The 18,948-nt window shown below is 32.8% G+C and overlaps 1 protein-coding gene across 1 annotated transcript in view; it reads right to left on the bottom strand.

Moving 5' to 3' along the window:
- The window catches only part of CARPB (Carbonic anhydrase-related protein B), a 102,207-nt gene that overhangs the window by 23,318 nt on the left and 59,941 nt on the right, over positions 1-18,948 (bottom strand). The window contains exon 4 of the mRNA XM_088273213.1: positions 10,277-10,372. Coding sequence (XP_088129339.1) covers positions 10,277-10,372 — 96 coding nt within the window. The remainder of the gene's footprint in view (positions 1-10,276; positions 10,373-18,948) is intronic.

The raw sequence follows: 18,948 nt of genomic DNA, 5'->3' as shown, positions 1-18,948 counted from the left end.
AATTAATAAACACGCGGGAAAAGATAAACATATGGCGGCCATATTCATGCGGAAGAGTGGGGAGGACCTGCGAAGCTCGGTTTTCCATCGAAGCGCTGTGTAACTTGTATACACGCCAAATTAACTACTGTACCCTTCGTAATGTTTCCTGCGCTAATATTATTCAACCTATTGGTAAATTAAGGCAGGAAATCAATCGTCGCAGATTTCAAATAACTTACTTCCTTACTTCATTTCTCATTCTATAGTTAATGGCATATATAGATGAAATATTTATTTTTAATTGGTCTGGGTGTTTGGAAAAATTGTACCCTTGATAGATGCATATATTTTGCAAATAGGTGACGAGATATCTTTGATTACAGTCTCTGATTTGTTGCGGCTTACGAAATATAATGCTGTAAATTGTCCAGTTCAGCGTGCTTAAATGTACTATTTTGTAAATAACATACAGAGTTGCTTCAGGTGGGTGGAGTTATCGTTGGCTTTGTATAAGCTGTTGAATTTCACAATAACACCTGGGACATAGTTAATGAATTAAAACTAATACTTTATTTATATTGCACTTATTAATATCCATTAAAATCACTTCAAATTATCTACTTAAAGTGATGAAAAGTTAATAAAAAAAATGTTAATACATTCAGCGACGGTGCGAAATATGCAAAGTGAAGAGAAAATTTGTTATTAAGCGTCATCAGAAGGCGACGAGATGAGAGAAAATTGTAAAGAAAGTTGTCCTGCGAGGCGGTTAGTGTGTAAACAGCGTATTAAGGGAGATACTGCGCTGCCGCCAGACGGGACTTGGTGTTCCCGATAACTTCACTAGCGACAAGACGCTAAGTAAAGCTCTCAACGATTTGCTTCGTACCTTTATATTCCGTAGTGACCTGTGCGGGGTTAAAACATCCATTTCGGTCTAAACTTTGTTACAACGTCGGACAGACGAATTTTTCACCGATATTTTTTTCGGTGCTTTGTTACAATATACACACACATCGTTTTAAAATAATATTTTTACTTTACCGATGGCGACAATTTTACTTAATATAAAATAATACGTCGTTCTGTGGACCCGACGAATCGGAATATATCTGAAGTCTAGTAAAAATATTATCTTTTTCATACATAAATACATATTTGAATAAAGAAGCGACGTTACTCAAGAGGGTGAGGGCGAGGGGTAGAGTTGGTTTCAAACGCGACCTAGAGTCGCCCACGGACAATGCACTTATTCAAATTCTCCCAAAAGACAAAGCTGAACTTTGTTTTCCCACTCATTCAATTTGAGTATACTGCTCCGGTATCAGGGCTCGGGCTGCGGCAGACTAGCGGAATAGCGGAATAGCGGAATAGCGGTGCACAGTACGGAGAGGCTCGGACGCACACACCCTCGACTCGCTCGGACACTACACACGCCCGCCAATCAAGACAAAGAGCCAGACGTCGCCCAAATTAAATTTGTCACTGGCTATCAAAGCAGCGAACTTTGCGGTCATCCCTCCCCGCGCCCTCCCTCCCCCCGCCCCCTCCCGACGAGGGACAATAGACTTTCTTTCCCGCCACTCCCGCAATGTCGTCCGACCGTGAAATTGGCGGGAAAGGGTTTATTATGTTCATTTATTGGGTCATGAATATGTTGGCTTGTAACGTGGAATCCCTATTTTCCCAAGCAAACAAACCGAAATACGCACGGAGATCATTTCATAATGTTTGTATTACGATTTCGTGTACCGGTTCTGCTGGGTGAATAAAAATTACGCGCGCGTATAAGTGACAAATTTATTAAACTTTTAACCTTTCGTAAGGAAAAAATTTAGGTGCGTGCTATGACGCGTCGCGCGGTGTATAATTAACACGCGGTAAAGTAACAAAAATGGACGTAAACGGAGGTGATAAGGACGCTCGGAATGAATTTCATCGCATTTAAAATGGACACTCAATTATTATGTCACGTGTGCGGAACGATTCTGCTCTCAGAACCCCCTCCCCTCGCGTCTCGCCCCCCCTGCCCGTCCTGCAGGGCCCCCGAGTCCCCGCTGAATATATAGCAGCTCGCATATGGCGCTATTCAAATTAAAAATTCTCGAACATTTCAGAACGGATTTAGCAGTAAACCCTGTGATTAATAAAGGAAAATGGAACGGCGAAATGGACTGGTTATTTTTAATGATCCAGAGCCATTTTTGCGCTCCGCGTTCCATATTTCCCATTTACTTGCAAAGGATTCAATACGACCAATTTATATTATAATACGATCGTCTAATATGTCCACGCTCATTCATTTTCCGGGGAGTGAATTGTTTCGGGAGAAAATGATGTTTCACAAAAGAGTAGGTACCATATTTGTGAAGGGATTACAGAACATTACCAGTGTAAAAATACAAATACGAGTATACTCCGCATTGACGGAGAGACAATAAATAACTTTTTATTGATTTTTATTTTCTAAGGATTGTGTAAGATACACATAACAAAATCTTTATTAGTTCCTTTTTTATCTTTTTAAAGAATTTTGTGTATCATGCTAATTCGAATATTTATAATAGTTTAGTGGAAAAATAATTATGAGATAACTTGCTAAAAAACTAAATGAAATTGTGATGATTGTGGGTTAATGTTTTGTGTGGTACTGTATACAAGATGCTGCACCACCATATTATTTTTATGCCTAAAATAATTAAAAATGAAGACGTCAATGCATTTTTTTCTGGATATCAATTGATATAAAATATGCTGGATTTCGTCGTTATCATGCAGGTTCCGTTGCGCCCTTGAGGTAGTATTTTGCGAAAATGTCGCCATACAAATTATCCAAATTATTATTATTATTATATTCCGTTGTAAATCCAACATGGGAATAGTCAAATTAGCTAATCATGGAACATTTTGTATGTGTTGAAAGTTATATAATATAATACGATGTTCGACACGGCAATTGGGGTGTTATGAGCAGTGAACGACTAGTAAACAAAATGAATACCGCGGACATGTAAGTTGCGCCCTCAGTATGGATGGAGGCCATTTACAGAGCGCGCTTAAGGCGTGTTGCCGACGCCATTCCGTAATTACATCGCGCAGTTTTTCATACAAACGTGCCTTTGTGCACGGGACATTATGCTAATTTGGACACATCGGAGGCGACGCAATGGAAAAGTGCATTTAGGAAAGGATTTTATCTTTTAATTTTCCGCAGCTCGCAGAAGAATGAACAGCAAGTTTCGTTTTTGCTGAACGCGTTTCGTAAACAAACATTTTTTTAAAGCATCGTTTTTGATCAAAAACACGTTCACAACATTTTGGGGGATTCAAAGTTTCTCCACATAGTAGTTATTCCTCTGGTGCCGAGAACTATATAAATATAAATATATATATATATATATATATATATATATATATATATATATATAATATATATATATATATATATATAAATATATATATATATGTATATATATATATATATATATATATATATATATATATATATATATATATATATATATATATATATATATATATATATATATATATATACGTTCAAAAAATTAAGAAGTGTGGTTGCCAATCATGGGTAGAATGCTGAATGTTACAGGTGTATAAAGTGATCACTAAAACTAACCCATGATAGGTCGTAAGCCTTGTAAATACCCATATTTCTGTTTATTTCATCTCCGCTGGGATGTTAACATAAAAATTTGTTCTTTTTAAAGTTTTTTTACTTTGGAAGTGCCGATCTCAAAAAAAGAGAGAAAAAATATTTTCCTTCCAAAATAATCATAAAAGAAATCGATTACATTTGAAGTTATCTAATATAATTTTATAACAATTCCTTTTTGAGACTTTGAGAAAAGTAACATTAAAAGAAGTCATGTTAAAATTTTTAAAATTTTTTGTATTCTTTATGTTGTAGAAAGATTAAAAACATGCCACTATTACTAGATTTCTTGTTTGGTTGTAAACTATTCTAAACAATTTTATTAAATTCTAACTCATTAAAATTTTCGACTTAACAAATTAAAAGTCAACAGGACTATACAGCATAATGGAAACAATGAAATTCTAATACCCAACCAGATGTATAACTTTGTTAAATGCAAGTAGCCCTCACTCAAATATTCTACTCACTGTGATGTCCATTAGTATATTAGATGGTGCAATATTATACATCGCATTATATACGTCATATTGTACAACATACATCATATTTTGAGGCATACAAATAATAATATACAAAGACAAATATACGAGAGATATGCAGTCGGATCCCTGATACGATGGGCATGCAATGAATATGTAGGCACAACGTATGTAAATATAATACACTGTGAAATAAGGAAACATGGTATGCAATGCAATGAACGAGAAATTCACTCGGCACACTACCAGGTTGGTGGCAGCAAAAGCAGAGGATTGAATGAGATGTGATGAAAAGTAATTCATAATTAATATCTAATTGGTTGCATAAGGATTATGTTTGTTAATAACTGTTTGCGTATTGGGGTTGAGATCCTTTGAAAAGGAAAATGTTCGAGACAGAGTAAATGACATCTGACGTCAGATGACATATACCGTCGAGAGATAAATTAAGCTCCTGACATATGAAAAACTTTCAGAGATCAAAGCGTAATATTAATTTGTCTTTGAGACTAAGCATTGCTCGCGGTGTGTCATTCGCACTCTAATTTATTTGACGACTCTATTATTCCATCGGTGATGGATGAAGGAGATGATATTGATAACGCTGTGGGCTGATATAATCTCGTATAAGCTTAACACATATTGTATTATTTGTAACCCAGAATTCCTCGGCTTAAACCATCAGAATAATATCCTTAATATGTTTCGCTTAATACACAATTACATAACATAAATATGTCGGTACGTATTATTTACCGAATGGAAAGGGCAAATTAATTTACTACCCAAATACATTTTAAAATATTTAGTAGAAACATATAAAATCCATTATTATTACAGCAATCCCTCGAGGAGTAGAATCATATTTGGTAATAATGTTTATCCATTTGGAGTTACGGCACATAAAGCTCAGACGGAAAGCGCTGAATGGGTAATCGTTAAAGTAATACTCGACAAACGGCCGCACTTCTCCACAATAATGATCTTGCGATAAACAGAATATGTCTTCTCTCGTAATGAATAAATCTTAATGAACAGTTTCCGTTGCTCCGAAGCCGAATTAACCGCAATAAAGCGAACGATCGCACACAGCGAGCCATCCGCCCATCCGCCGCGCCGGGTAGTGTGTGCTCCCAGATAGCCCACGCCGACATGATAATATAAACGTATTACGTATCGCACATCGCCCTTTCTCATTTTATCTCTAATGCTCGTCTATTCAAGTCGACAGTTATTCGCTTCTATCACTGCCTGCTCTGTACACGGGTCATCTCTTACCCGCTTCGGGTGAAGGGTGGATCTGTCGGACGTCGGAAAATGCCTCATCCTAGAGGACTCCGGTGAGGTGTTTAAATCAATAAGCGAGTAATCGAGTTAAGCAGCTCGCGAGATGCCGAGCTGCGCTGAACCGAAGCATTCCCAAGAGGAAGAAGGAAGGAAGGAAGGTATATCGGAAGAGCTAACAGCTATTCACATAGAAAATTAATCTCGAATTATAGTCGGGGAGGTATATATCCGCCATACTCTACTTGTATCCTGCTAGTACTAATATGTAGTCTCTATACCCGCAGGTGTATAGTTCCGAAATGATTTATGGAATGACAGCAATAATGCGATAACACAGAAGGGGAATACTGAAAACGTCACGTATTTCAACTGATTGAGTCAAATAACATATAATTATTATTTCATTAAGTTTACAACGTTATTTATGTAATAATGTCGTAATTTTGATTGGCTTTAAATTGGCACAAAAGACGTCGATTCTATTTGACTGTAAATTGTAAATTAACGTTTAATATACTTTATGTGCTGAAAATCGAACAAATTATGTAGCTAAAAGAGGAAAATCGAATTGAAATATATGTAACTGTATTGGACAACGCATTTTTTAAACATATTTCGCGTCACCCATACTCATATAAAAAAATATATTATACCACGAAATAAAATTATTCTCCGTGAAAGAGGAAATTAATTATTTTATGTTTTGTGAAATTAAATCTAAAGCTAAGAGACAGAAAGCACAATATTCTTAAGCTTAATCCAATAAGTAATTGATTTGCGGTTAATTATTTTTATTTGAAATATATGGTATAATACACGCTTTCAATCGGTTGAACCTCTAAATTTGTGTGTGTTGTGTGGCTTAAGTACGCGGAGTATCTATATGTACCTATGTAGCAAAGGGGATGTGAAGGAGTTTTCGTTAATTAAAACACCCCCTTCTCTTCCTTATCCATCATCCACCATCCGCCATCCACCTTCCGCCATCCACCACGGCATAATGATGTGTTAGTGCCCGAACTATCTGCATGTAGCTCCTGGCGCTGCAGATGATGTCGATTCATAAGGGCTGAATTAATCTTCGACATCATAAGTTTCTCAATTCAATCATTTTAAAATAAGAATTAATTTAACCAATTTAAAAATGACGATTTTACGAACATTTTACATAACATCTGTAATTTATCGTTTTTTTTTAAATCCAAGCTCCAGTAATCAAAGCTTTGATTTAATATTTTAAAAAGGTGGCTAGTACCTATGATTTTTCTAACGGTCGATATTTATATTTTTTATATTCACTTTATATACGCAAATCTCTAACTATGAGAACTTATACCGCTCAAATAAATTAAAAATAATAAATGAAAGATTTTATTAAATTTTTACAAAAAATTAAAAGTTTTCATTATCTTTGTAATATAATGGAAAATATAACAATTTCAGTTTTATTGCGTATTTTGGTTGAACTTAAGTTACTAATATTTACGTTACAAGCAATATTAAAGCACATCGTAATTCTGATGTAAAAATATTAAGCGTTCCCGTGGGATGTACTCTAAGCTAATAAGGATGCAATTTGTGCACGCCTCAGAAGATGCACTTTACCTGACGGAAGAACCCGATTCCCACTCCCGAGGATAAGCCGTACTACGTAGCTACTACCAGCGTGTGCTGGGAGGATCCTGCCGCCTCCTGCCGAGGCCAGGCCCGAGATTGCAGATTCTTATTAGGCTATTGATCAGCCAGTGTGGTGCCGTGCACATTGCGCATTACCCTAACTGCGAACTACCATCTTACAATATCATATATCATCTTGTAACTAAACATTTATTCCTATTGCATTAAGTACAGTTTACATACTCAAATATAATTCATTTAAATTGTTAATGAGTAGGTACACTTTAGGTACACTTACCATTTCAGCTATATTTATTTTGATGACTCGTTTCGGAAGCTACAGATGCTTCCTTCTACGGGTCTGAATATAAACATTTATATTCAAACCCGAAGATAGAAGCATCTGAAGCTTTTAAAATTAGTCGTTAAAATAAATAGGTACCTATAGTTTAAGTGGTAAAAAGTAAGTATTCTCATTTACAATTTCATAATTTCTTAATCCACAAAGTGAATGCCGAAACAATAAATAAAATAATTCATTTATGTGATGTAATAAAGTTTTTAAGGCTGATGAATACAATTGAAAAAATGTGTTGTTTATGGGCGACTCTTTTGTAGCTATATACATGCATTAACCTACATGCATATTTTGCTTAAAAAAACAGTCATAATTATTACACAAAAAAATACGAAAAATTACGGACAAAATATTCAACGCGTTGTACTTAAGTATGTTGTAACCTTCTATCACTCACGTGCCCATTAATAATAAAACATTAATTTTTCACCGCCAAATTAATAATAGTGTTCTATAGAGTAAAACTGTTTGCATTATAAAATGTGTTTATTTAATATCTTGCTTAACAACAAGCTTAATTTAATTTCAGCTAATAGTGAAGAAAACAAACGGAGCATCGTAATAAACAAACAGAATAATTATTAAGGTCTCTGTTTACAGATTTACAGCATCACTATATACTATATATAATACAGTTTCCTTTGTACCGTGTATGTACATAATATAGATGGAGGGTTGTTCCACTACCCCGGACAGAGGCATTGGACAACTACTCGCACATATGCGGGTAGATCATCTAATATGTATCGCATCCTTAAATATAATGAATTATTCAATCCTTGTGCCCACATACAATATGGGTACATTATATGTAACATCCTAAGTTATGCACACTTATTAATAATATAATTTATTAGTTCAATACTTTAAAGCAGTCATTAAATTTGGCCCCTTCTGTTGTATGCATTTTTCCTGCGAGTGCATTATTCTAACATGCGTGTTTGACTCTTCATATTTGAACATTCAAATTTCGCTACTTGTTTAAGGCGGATTTTTTAACATTTTTAAAGTTTTCACGTATGTTATCAATTATGCGGTGTTATCGCATTGTAGTTATCTGACGACTCTGTATTTTTGTGGAGTGGTATTTTCTAAATACCAGTATTTTAGGATACCTGTCTAAAATATTAAATGGAAATATATTCTATAAATTAGTTTTTGGTTATTGACCTGGATAGATAATATTAAAGTTAGATTCATGAACTTTATTTTCAAGAATTTTTCTTAAATCAGTTTAAAATTATTTTTCTACTTCCTTCTTTGCAACATTAAAGGGTTTAATTCATTTAAAAATCTTCTTAGTTTGTGTGTCTTCTCTGTTATAGTCCGAAATATTTTTTCTCGGATACCTATCCACGCCCGTGGAGCATATGGTATCGTGTGAATAGATAAGATGTTTACTTAAGCTGTATAAAAGTGAGGGTATCTCTGTTAGTGTATAAATAAAATAAAATATATTAACTACATTTAAAATGGATGATATTATTTCACAAACTAATAAATATAGGTCGTTTTATATAAGCTCTCAAATTAACTTAAACATTGTCCTTAAAGTACATTAAAGGCATCAATAAGCGAACAAAAAACAACATTGCATAGTTATGATTGTTTTTTGGACGGCATAAATAACGCATTTGAAGTGCATAAAATATAAGATTTGCATACAAAAGAATTTCCTCGTGTTTTTGGTTTATGTATTCGGAATGTACTACAATCAATTATCGCATCATTTACATTGTAAATTCTCATCAGTGGACATTGCATCATGCATCGTATGACAATACGGCGAAACGAAACTATGAGGCATCATTCGTGATTTTAAAATATATTAATAAAAATATTATTACTTCAACATAGATTACTAATTATTACTATTTTCAGCTAGAAGAAAACCCGTAGAAAGAATTTTTAACACGCTCAATCTTTCAAATTTAAAAAAAAATATCTTCGAAGAATATAATCAATGTTATAGAAATATTATTGGACACGAGAGTATAATTATCTTATTTGTTATTTAGTTCACATCTGAGTAAAAAACGTAAACATCCTGGACTGGATTTCGCCGGGTCTCTAGCTGTTTCTCACAAGGCGGAGGATATACTATATAGAAACTACATATGTGGTCTCTTACAATCCATATTTCAAATAAGTCCATTAAAAATCTAAATATTATGAAAATCTCATCAAATTATAAATATGGCAAAAATTGTAATATTATAATTGCAATTCTGTTTTTTGAATGTTTTTTTCTTCAAATATACTATTGTATTATTTTATTATATTCCTAAGATTATTTTATTATATTCCTAATCCGGGACACCTTGTATCGCCATACAATGCTTATATTGGCCTTCAATAACAACAATGAAGTGCATTGAGTAATCATGTTTTCAGTGAATTGTATTCACTTTGTGGAAACTAGAACATTATTATTATAAATAAATATAAATTACATTCAAGTGCATTTATTCAAGCCTTATTACGAGGTGTTGAATGTAAAAAGCCTTTCTAATAATATATCTTAGCTAAGTAAAACAAATTATTTTTGGAGAGAGAGAGAGAGAGGGAGGGGACGTTTGTGTTATTTCTAAATATTTAAATAGTAAATAACGCAAATGGATTCCTATTGTAAAATATGTTGTACAGAATCGATGAATATTGAACCCGTTGTTAAAATCCAAATAATGCTATTATTTTAAAATAATGTTCTGGTATATTTTTTCGTGAAAAATCACTGGTCGGTATTTTGTAAGATTTTTAAACGATGAGAAGGTATCCACTGATAATTTTAACACAGTCTTTATATTTATACGTGTGTATTGAAATTGATACGTAAAATTATATAATTATCGAGAAGAGTAAGAACGTCCTTACCTGTAAGAGGAGGGAAACGGAAACAATCCCCTGCGCTTTGTAGAGAGCTTCCGAAAAGTTCGAGTACAGCTGAGAGTTGAAGCCGAATATTTGAATCTGAAACACAGAATATATTTTATAAAATAAAATACACCGCGACATCTTTTGCCATGTCTGAAGTTTCCGAAAGGACTTGGATTGTATTATTTTGTATACTGAAATGAATACGATCACGAAATATCGTAACACTTGTTTTTTTACCACTTGAGTGGTAAAAAACAAGTATTCCCATTTAAAATTTTATCCTTTCTTACGATAAAGTGAATGCCGAAACAAGAATTAAAAAAAAAAACTATATGCGTAAAGCAATTTTTTTTTAGGTTTATGAAATACTTGAATTATTTGAGAATCCTACCAGAAAAATAATAAATTGTCTTTACAAATTGTTACATTTTTGTGACACGTATGTATAAGCAAATATAAATCAATAAAATATGATCTTTTAAAAATTTACATAAGTTACTTTGTATAACTACATTCGTAGCCATGACCAAAGAAGCCATTTCAATTTTACAAAAGTTGCGTTGAAAGAGTGTTGTATAGAAAGAGTTGCAGCTTTTTGGTGGTTTTCCCCTACTTACAATACTAATATTTCGCGCAAATAGGTAGATAACAGTATCATTTAGCTTCTTGATTACAATTAATCTTATCTACATAGATACCCAAGTGAAGTAATGCGTTTATAAGAAACGCACGTTGCCTTTAGCTAATTTTCAAATAATATGTTATTGTGACAGTGTGAGGTTAGAACAATTTGTGTCAAAATTTTGTTAGCATTCTAGTATAAATAGTATAACTTACTTATAATGCAATACACGAGTAAGTGCAACCTACTTGATATTATACAATGAGACAAGTCGCACTACCTGCTGCTCGTAGTCTAGCGACTTGTGGGAAGTTTTGCCATGTCAAATTGTTAAACAATCATACAGAGCTGACGTTTCGAAATCTCTAACTAAATACATTAGCGGGAACTTGCTCTAGGAGAGGATATAATACATTATTTGATTCCGTTTATCAACAAGAGCGCACATTGAGAATGTTCAGGGAGTTTTAGCAATAAGTTTATATTCATCTAATATTTCAGCTAGTCCCATAGTTTACAAAAAAAACATTATTTTTCTATAGAAATTAAAAAAAGTTTTTTCTTTAAATTACTCTTTTCAAATAACACATTTTATGATAAACATGCTATTATATATTTTCCCTCCTTAGTAGAATGCGATAAATGGATATGTAATTATTCCATGAATAATTTCAATACGTTCATAAATACCTCGATAATTTGAAGTTTTCGTTAAACTCTGTCCCATTTAACGAAGGAAGTTTATTGCGCCCAACGTAATTATTAACACCTGTTATGTTTCAAGGGTTAGGGAACAAATTTCCAATCGAGATCCACGAGAAGTTTAATATTTTGATAAACTTTTTAGGATTCACAATATTAATATTAACTATTGTTATTATATTGAGTAATTTATTATTATTAGGGTTTCAAGCAGTTCATATAATCGGAGTAACCAATTTGACGATCTTTGTTTTTATTATGTATTATGTAGTTCCATATTATTTTACAACTTCAAATAGAAAACGATAGACATTTTTTCAATGTGGTGTTTATTTATAATCATTTAATGCAGATATATATTTTAAAAAGTTATAAAAATAAATAATTTAGTTATTCTAGCAGTTGAACAAAGCACTGCTCTACACAAAAGACTAATAGATGAGTAACTTCGTGGGTATGTATATACATAAGTAAGTATGTAATAGTGAGATACGCCACTTTCTCCGCCTCTTTCCTTTATCCAGCCTTTACAAATGACTTTTGTAATAGAGTCGTGGCTCGAAAAGTCAAGTACAATACTCGAATAAAAAGTCGAAGCGGAATTATTATTCCTCATACGTACATCTCCACAAACATTCTCCGGTCGGGGCAGAACTACATAGCTCCAATAAGAGGTGAATTTGAAAGACAAATAAAGGAATTTGGGAAAAACATTCGGAACAAGGGGTATTATGAGATCGATAGAGCGAAGGGAGGAGAGAAAGGGCGAGGGACCGTGAGAAGAATCGAACAACTTCAGATGTGAAGTGAAAAGTTGTTGTCGAGCTGATGTTTACATAATGTTCTTACAGAGTGGCTTAAGGCGCCGAACACATCAACATATCAAACTTTGTTTCTACCGGGAGAGTCGGACTTCTTTATGCGAAGCGTGAATATCTCTCGTTGTCTCGCGTGAGCCAAAAAGCTTGCCTCTTATGAAATTTTTATCATACTCCGTAGAAGCAACAGATGAATTATTAACGGAGTAAACCATTTCGGGAAAAATAAGGGTTTTGTTATAATACTATGTGATTCCTTGATGCATACCCCTCAGCCAACACGCTTCGTCATTGTTTATACCTCAGACGCGTAAGTACGGAATCTTGTAAGGGAATCTAATATTATTATCAGGCTGAGAGTAGCTACACTGGCTCAATTTATTTTTAAAACAAGAAACTTGTGCAAATATTGTGTATGAAAGTTTATTCATGAAATTGGACTAATTTCTTAATACTTGTTTAGTATACCCACATACGTGCTGATTATTTGTTTTGTTAATATTTCTCCTAAAGAATTATCAATTCGTTACGATATCTCGTCTAAGTATCGTTATTATCTTACAAGTAATGTTAGTTTCTTATGTTGTTGTTATTTAAAATCAATACTGACTTACAAGCGTACTCGTATTCTTAACTGGGTGATGTGAGATATTACTTGTAATTATAAACTCCGGATTATATTTTTCTCGATGTGATTGTACTATGTATATAAATACATAAATATATAGGTCAATATAATATTGTGTGATTTATTTGAACAATATGTTAAGAAAATATTGACGATGTGCTTTATTCTTTAAAGCTGTGTATATTATGTCGTGTCACGTGTTTGTGTTAGGGTAGTTTGTGTGACTACCTGCCGAGGTACGTGCAGTAAGTAGGAGTCTCATGTCTCCCTAATGGTCCATAATGGGACCGCAATAGTTATGTGTGTGATAGGACAATAGTAATTAGATGCAATGCGCATTATGTAACTTAATGACAGCCGTATCGACCCTCAATGTGACCTGATTTTGTTTTCAAATCGGTGAAATGCGTTATACTCTATAAAAACTTTACTACGAATTTCAGGATTATTTTTTTTTCTTTTACATTAAAGACAATAATATTTTTTACGGCTTTCACGATTCAAATTTAAAAGAATTAAATACTCAAAACGTTTTAATTTACGAGATACACTAATCCGTAATTAAATTGCCCGAAAATATTTGATGTACATGTATGTTTTGATTCTAGTAGAACAAAGGTTGTGTTCCTCTTTCAGAATTATAATATGACTGTGGGATGGGTAGAAGTTTCCATAATACTCTGGAAACAGCCTCCTGAGCGGGCCTAAGCTTCCTACTTTTGTAAATATCTCCATTACATCGGCCCGAGATGTCCTTTTGATGCTAAATCTCCGCAAACGTATTGTTTATTGGATATATCTATCAAAGGCGAATATTGGAAATGGAATTAATATCGAATAACCGCATTTTAGTAATAACGGAGACTCGATGAACAGCGCCGCAATTTCTCAAGTACCAATATGAGTTTTGACTCCGTCTCGAGAGTGACAATGGGCGCGAGCGTAAGTCCCAACTCGAGTCTCCGAGTTTATTAATCACTCGTGAATTTAGGGGATTGATAACAAAACAAATATCCTTGTACAATTTGGTAATCCTCCGGAGAAGGGTTGGCTCGTATCTTAGCGGGACAAAGAAATCAATATCCCTTTCCTTCGAGTAAATGACGAGCAATACCACTATATTATTATCATATTAAACGGGAAAACTCGAATCGTTATTCGAGTAGGTAAGTAATCATTTTCTTATTGATCCGACTAATAGTAAATCTAAGTAATCTTACCAAACAAGAGCGAGATTTCTAGGTTTATTTGTACGAGTTATGTAGTAGGTAAAGATGATTTTAATTAGGTACATTAGGGGGTATCTCGAGAGTTTACAAGTTGTGACCCGATTCAGCGCCTTCGCGCGGTGAAGAAGATGAATGAGGAATGGTAGAACCGCTCTCGCTCTCGTGGTGGGAGATATCTACCCATAATTGGGGACTTTCAACGATAATATACTCAGACAAACTCACAACTTTACACATTATTTCGAGTTAGAACAACATTAATGAATAAATAAAACAATATTTTAATATTAAAATCTTATTAGACTCCACCTGTTTCTCTATTTGGCATAAAATCAAGTAAAAATATCTTCTTTCGAGAAATAAAAATACTTTGTGTTCTGATCCACTCACATTTTTATTAACCAACTAGTTTCGGCAACAACCGGTTGCCCTCTTCAGGGTTTCATTTATTACTACTCATGAAACCCTGAAACCCTGAAGAGGGCAACAGGTTGTTGCTGAAACTAGTTGGTTAATAAAAATGTGAGTGGATCAGAACACAAAGTATTTTTATTTCTCGAAATAATATATCAATATGATCCACAATGTTAATGCTTTCAATATTCAAAACAAAAAATATCTTCCACTAAAATAATTACCTAAATAGTCTTATGTTCGGAAGTGAGACAAATAATAATTTAAACATCGGTAGAATGACCATCGGTAGGTTCTCCCGAATTTGAAAATGACATGTCGGGTTCATATATAAGTAGAGGTGGGTAAAAACAGTCTTGATATTCAAAATAGTTTTGCTGTTTTGTTCCGGACGAAGATAGAAGATTAAGTTTCTCGCTCCGGCAATGCGGACGGGTCAAGTGCCAGCGCCAGCGTACTTAGTACCTTCCAACTACTAACTGTTCAACCCTTAATGCCCGCCATCTGACGTCAGTCCGCTAAATTATTTATTCCGTCTAATCCTCGGCTGTGTATTTAACGAAGAAGAAAATCCTTTATGCCGACACCAGCCATGTGTAATAATGGTGGCCTGTGATCATCTTGTGGCTTCTCAACTCCCTAAATATTTATTAAGTTCTGATTGGGGAGGATTAAATCCGACCCATTTCTACTTTATTGTGTCTTAATAAACAGGGCCTTAATCTCACCACTCACCACCCCCCTGTTCTAGTCGTTCCAATTTAATTACTCCTAATCCATGTTTATTTCGAAATCATTTGTGATTTTATGTTTATCTGTACATCGTTAGTCTTGTTGCGGAATATTATTATTCGTGTTGATTATTTATCTATTGTATTTGTAGAGTCAAAATGAAAATATCCATTTAATCAACCTCAGTATTCTCAAATTTCAGACAAAATATAACCATTAAACTTTAAACACAATATTACACTCCCGGTTACTAAATATTTTAATACAGAATATTATATTATGTTTATAAAAATATTAACAAAAAAATATATAAACGCTTCGTATCATACATTTTTAAAACATTAGTGATATATTGACAATATGTTGAGTACCAACGTTTCAATGTTTGAACAAACAAATACTGGATTTATATTATTAATAAAAATTTCAGCCTATCTTCATTGAAAATTTTATTCTTTACTTTTATCTAAGGTAATGAATTGAAGATAAGTTTTCAATTTTTTGTGTTAAAAACGTATGTTTTTTGTATTCAAAATAATATCGTATTTTAGATACCGAGAATGCATTCATCAATAGTACATATAGGGGTGTTATTAGTACATAATTCCTGGTTTCAATAGCCCGAAGGAAGTAGGGAAGATCACTTCCTTCCGGTCCATCGATAGCGGCTGCGTCCGACCACCCGGGAATTCCACACAATTACAGGAATTTACGGGAATTTATGGGTGATTAATAGAATAGAGCTCTATCGTTTAGCTCTCAAATTACCCAGCACCGTCTCAAAACTTACTTTACTCAAATAAACTAATATTTTCAAGATGATAATGTTTATTTAGGAAAACAGCATTTAATGATTTTTAAATTACCAACGTATAATATAAAACGCTAATAATTTTTCAGTGATCATATAATTAAGGTAAAATTATTAATTTTATTTTTTCTTATAATAAAAAATAAAATAAAAGGATGTTTGATTAATATTTTGCATCATCTTAATAAATAATCAAATGCAATTTAAGGTATAACATCCCTATTTAAATATAAATAGGTACGTGTATTGCCACAAGAAAAAAACTGTTTGAACCAGGATTTGATTATAAGCTCCTCTGCTACCTATAAGGTAATACATCCAATGAGCTAAAGAGTCCGGAATCGTTCTCGCAAAATGAAAGAATCTCAATCGCGGTTCTGGATTTTTATTTTTATATTATTTTTACAAAATAACTTAATCAAATTACTATACTTTTCCAATCATACCTTACTTATAATCTGAACCAGTTTCGAAGCAAACACTTTTGTCATCAATAGAAATTAATAAAAAAATAAATAGATTACTTTTGAGGAGGAAGCTATTTGTATTGAAAACAAAAATTAAGTTTAAATAAAATATGTCTATTATTATATCTACGTAATTTAGCTTGTAAGTTATACAAAGGAAAATTAAGTTATGGATGCATCATATTTAAATTACATTTACTCTTTACTACGTAAACTGACATTATTTAACCAAAAACTTATAATTATTTATTCTATCCGACTTTTTCAATTTAAGTTTTACTAAGTAAATACCAATTTTTCTTAAAATCTATTATGACAAATGTTTAGATGCATTCCGCATCCTTTTCAAACACCGTATTTTAACATTACACCGACAATTAGCATTATTTTATGTATTTTTTAAATCCTCCAACTTTTAAGTAAATATATTCAAGATACATACAGGACTTGACTAATAAAAATTTAACTGTTGAATTATTTTATGTATTTTTGCATATCTCACAGTATTAGATTGTAAGTGAAATAATAGTAAACATAATTTTTTTATCGATAAAACTAAACCAAAATATATTTTAACGTTATACTATATTTGATTTAAAATAAGGTTCTATCATTGGAATATTTAGAGGTGTTGAAATTATTTTTATGATAATGTTTATTAAATTTATATTTCGTCCACCTCCGTAGTATAATGGTCAGCACGCTCGGCTACCGTTCTTGAGGTCCCGGGTTCGATTCCCAAGGGGGGTAAAATAAATATAGGTGATTTTTTCACTGTCATATTTATTCAATATTACCCTGGACTGGTACCTGAAGCGGAGGGCTGATCACCTTTCCTTCATGTGTAAAACGATCAAGATAACACTCCGTGTATATGACGCAGTGCCCTATGCACCATTGGGGTGCGGATAAGGGTTTTATTATTATTATTATTTATTATTAAATTTATGACAATATTTTAACGTTTCTCCTGATGAAAATATTTATAAAATAAGCTATCTATACTATAAAACCGCATTTTTGTTGATTTTTTTAAGGCTTTCGCATTCCTAATATAACGAATCATTCAAAACTATACAAAACAATCGTTTTATTCAATTTTTTTTATCTTAAAATTCTCTATATTTTCAATTCACTCTTAGATTCACGTTCTTAAAACAGAAATTTCACTTGTCCACCGCTTTCACAATAAATATTTGTCTCATAGTAAAATAATAAGCCAAATTATAAATATATTAATATTTCCACAAATTTATAACAAATTTATTAGAAAATATTTAACCCTGCATGTTAGACGAAACATCTTATTTCGTCACATCATTTCTAAGTTGAGATTTTGGTAATGCTAAGATGGACCTGAAAGTTGGATACCGCGTGGTTAGAGCACTAAGTTAGAATACGTACTGGCATTGTTTAAAGTGGATACTGAAAACTGGAGCTTCTAACACGATCAACCATAGTATGTTATAGTTACTGTCATTTCAGTCCGAACGCTGACAAAGTAGGAGAAAACTAAAGATTTTCAAAAATCATTCGTCGATTATTATATCGGGCTTTATATTTCATGCATATAAGAAGAATATCCTTGCACTCTGCCTTTACATTTGGTATGAAGTAATAATGAAAACTGAAAATTTCTTTGTCCTACAACTTCTAAAGTGGATATTCGAATAATGGTGTGTCAATCTGTATATGGTTATTTAAGAATGGAATCAAGTGTTCTAATTTTAAGTTTTTATTTTATATTTGGACTTGTGCCCCTCAACGTTTTTAATTTGAGTTGTTGTATTATTTGTTTGTTTTTTTTTATTGATAAAGATAAGTTTAGTCTTACCTAGAGGTGGAATCTATATACGAATTTTTACAAAAACTATGATCGTTTACACAGAATGTTATGGAGTTCTACTTTTATAACGCGAGAGAGTCAATTAATTTTTAATAAAAAAGTTCTAGTCACTGAAATAAATATTTAACTAAAATGTATATTTCTATCTGTATGAATCATTTGATGATTGATTTAAATCGGGAATTTTCGAGGCGTCGCGATGCCCCGACGCCAACCGACGTGTTTTGAGAAGTACTACATAGTACCTATGGACGAATTTCTCCAAGAGCTTTATGGTTTCTTTTTTTTTTATCAAAACTCACCAAAAAATGTATTCTAGCCTTCATTTTTACTCTCTGCCTGCATATTTTAAGCACAAAATAATAAAATATAATAAATCATTCATCACTTTTCACAATTT

Source organism: Brachycentrus maculatus, unplaced genomic scaffold, assembly GCF_059751285.1.
Source record: "Brachycentrus maculatus isolate JH-2025_06_01 unplaced genomic scaffold, ASM5975128v1 h1tg000560l, whole genome shotgun sequence".
Classification (NCBI taxonomy): Eukaryota; Metazoa; Arthropoda; class Insecta; order Trichoptera; family Brachycentridae; genus Brachycentrus; species Brachycentrus maculatus.
The sequence above is the reverse complement of the archived record's forward strand: the minus strand, read 5'-3'. Positions and strand labels throughout refer to the sequence as shown.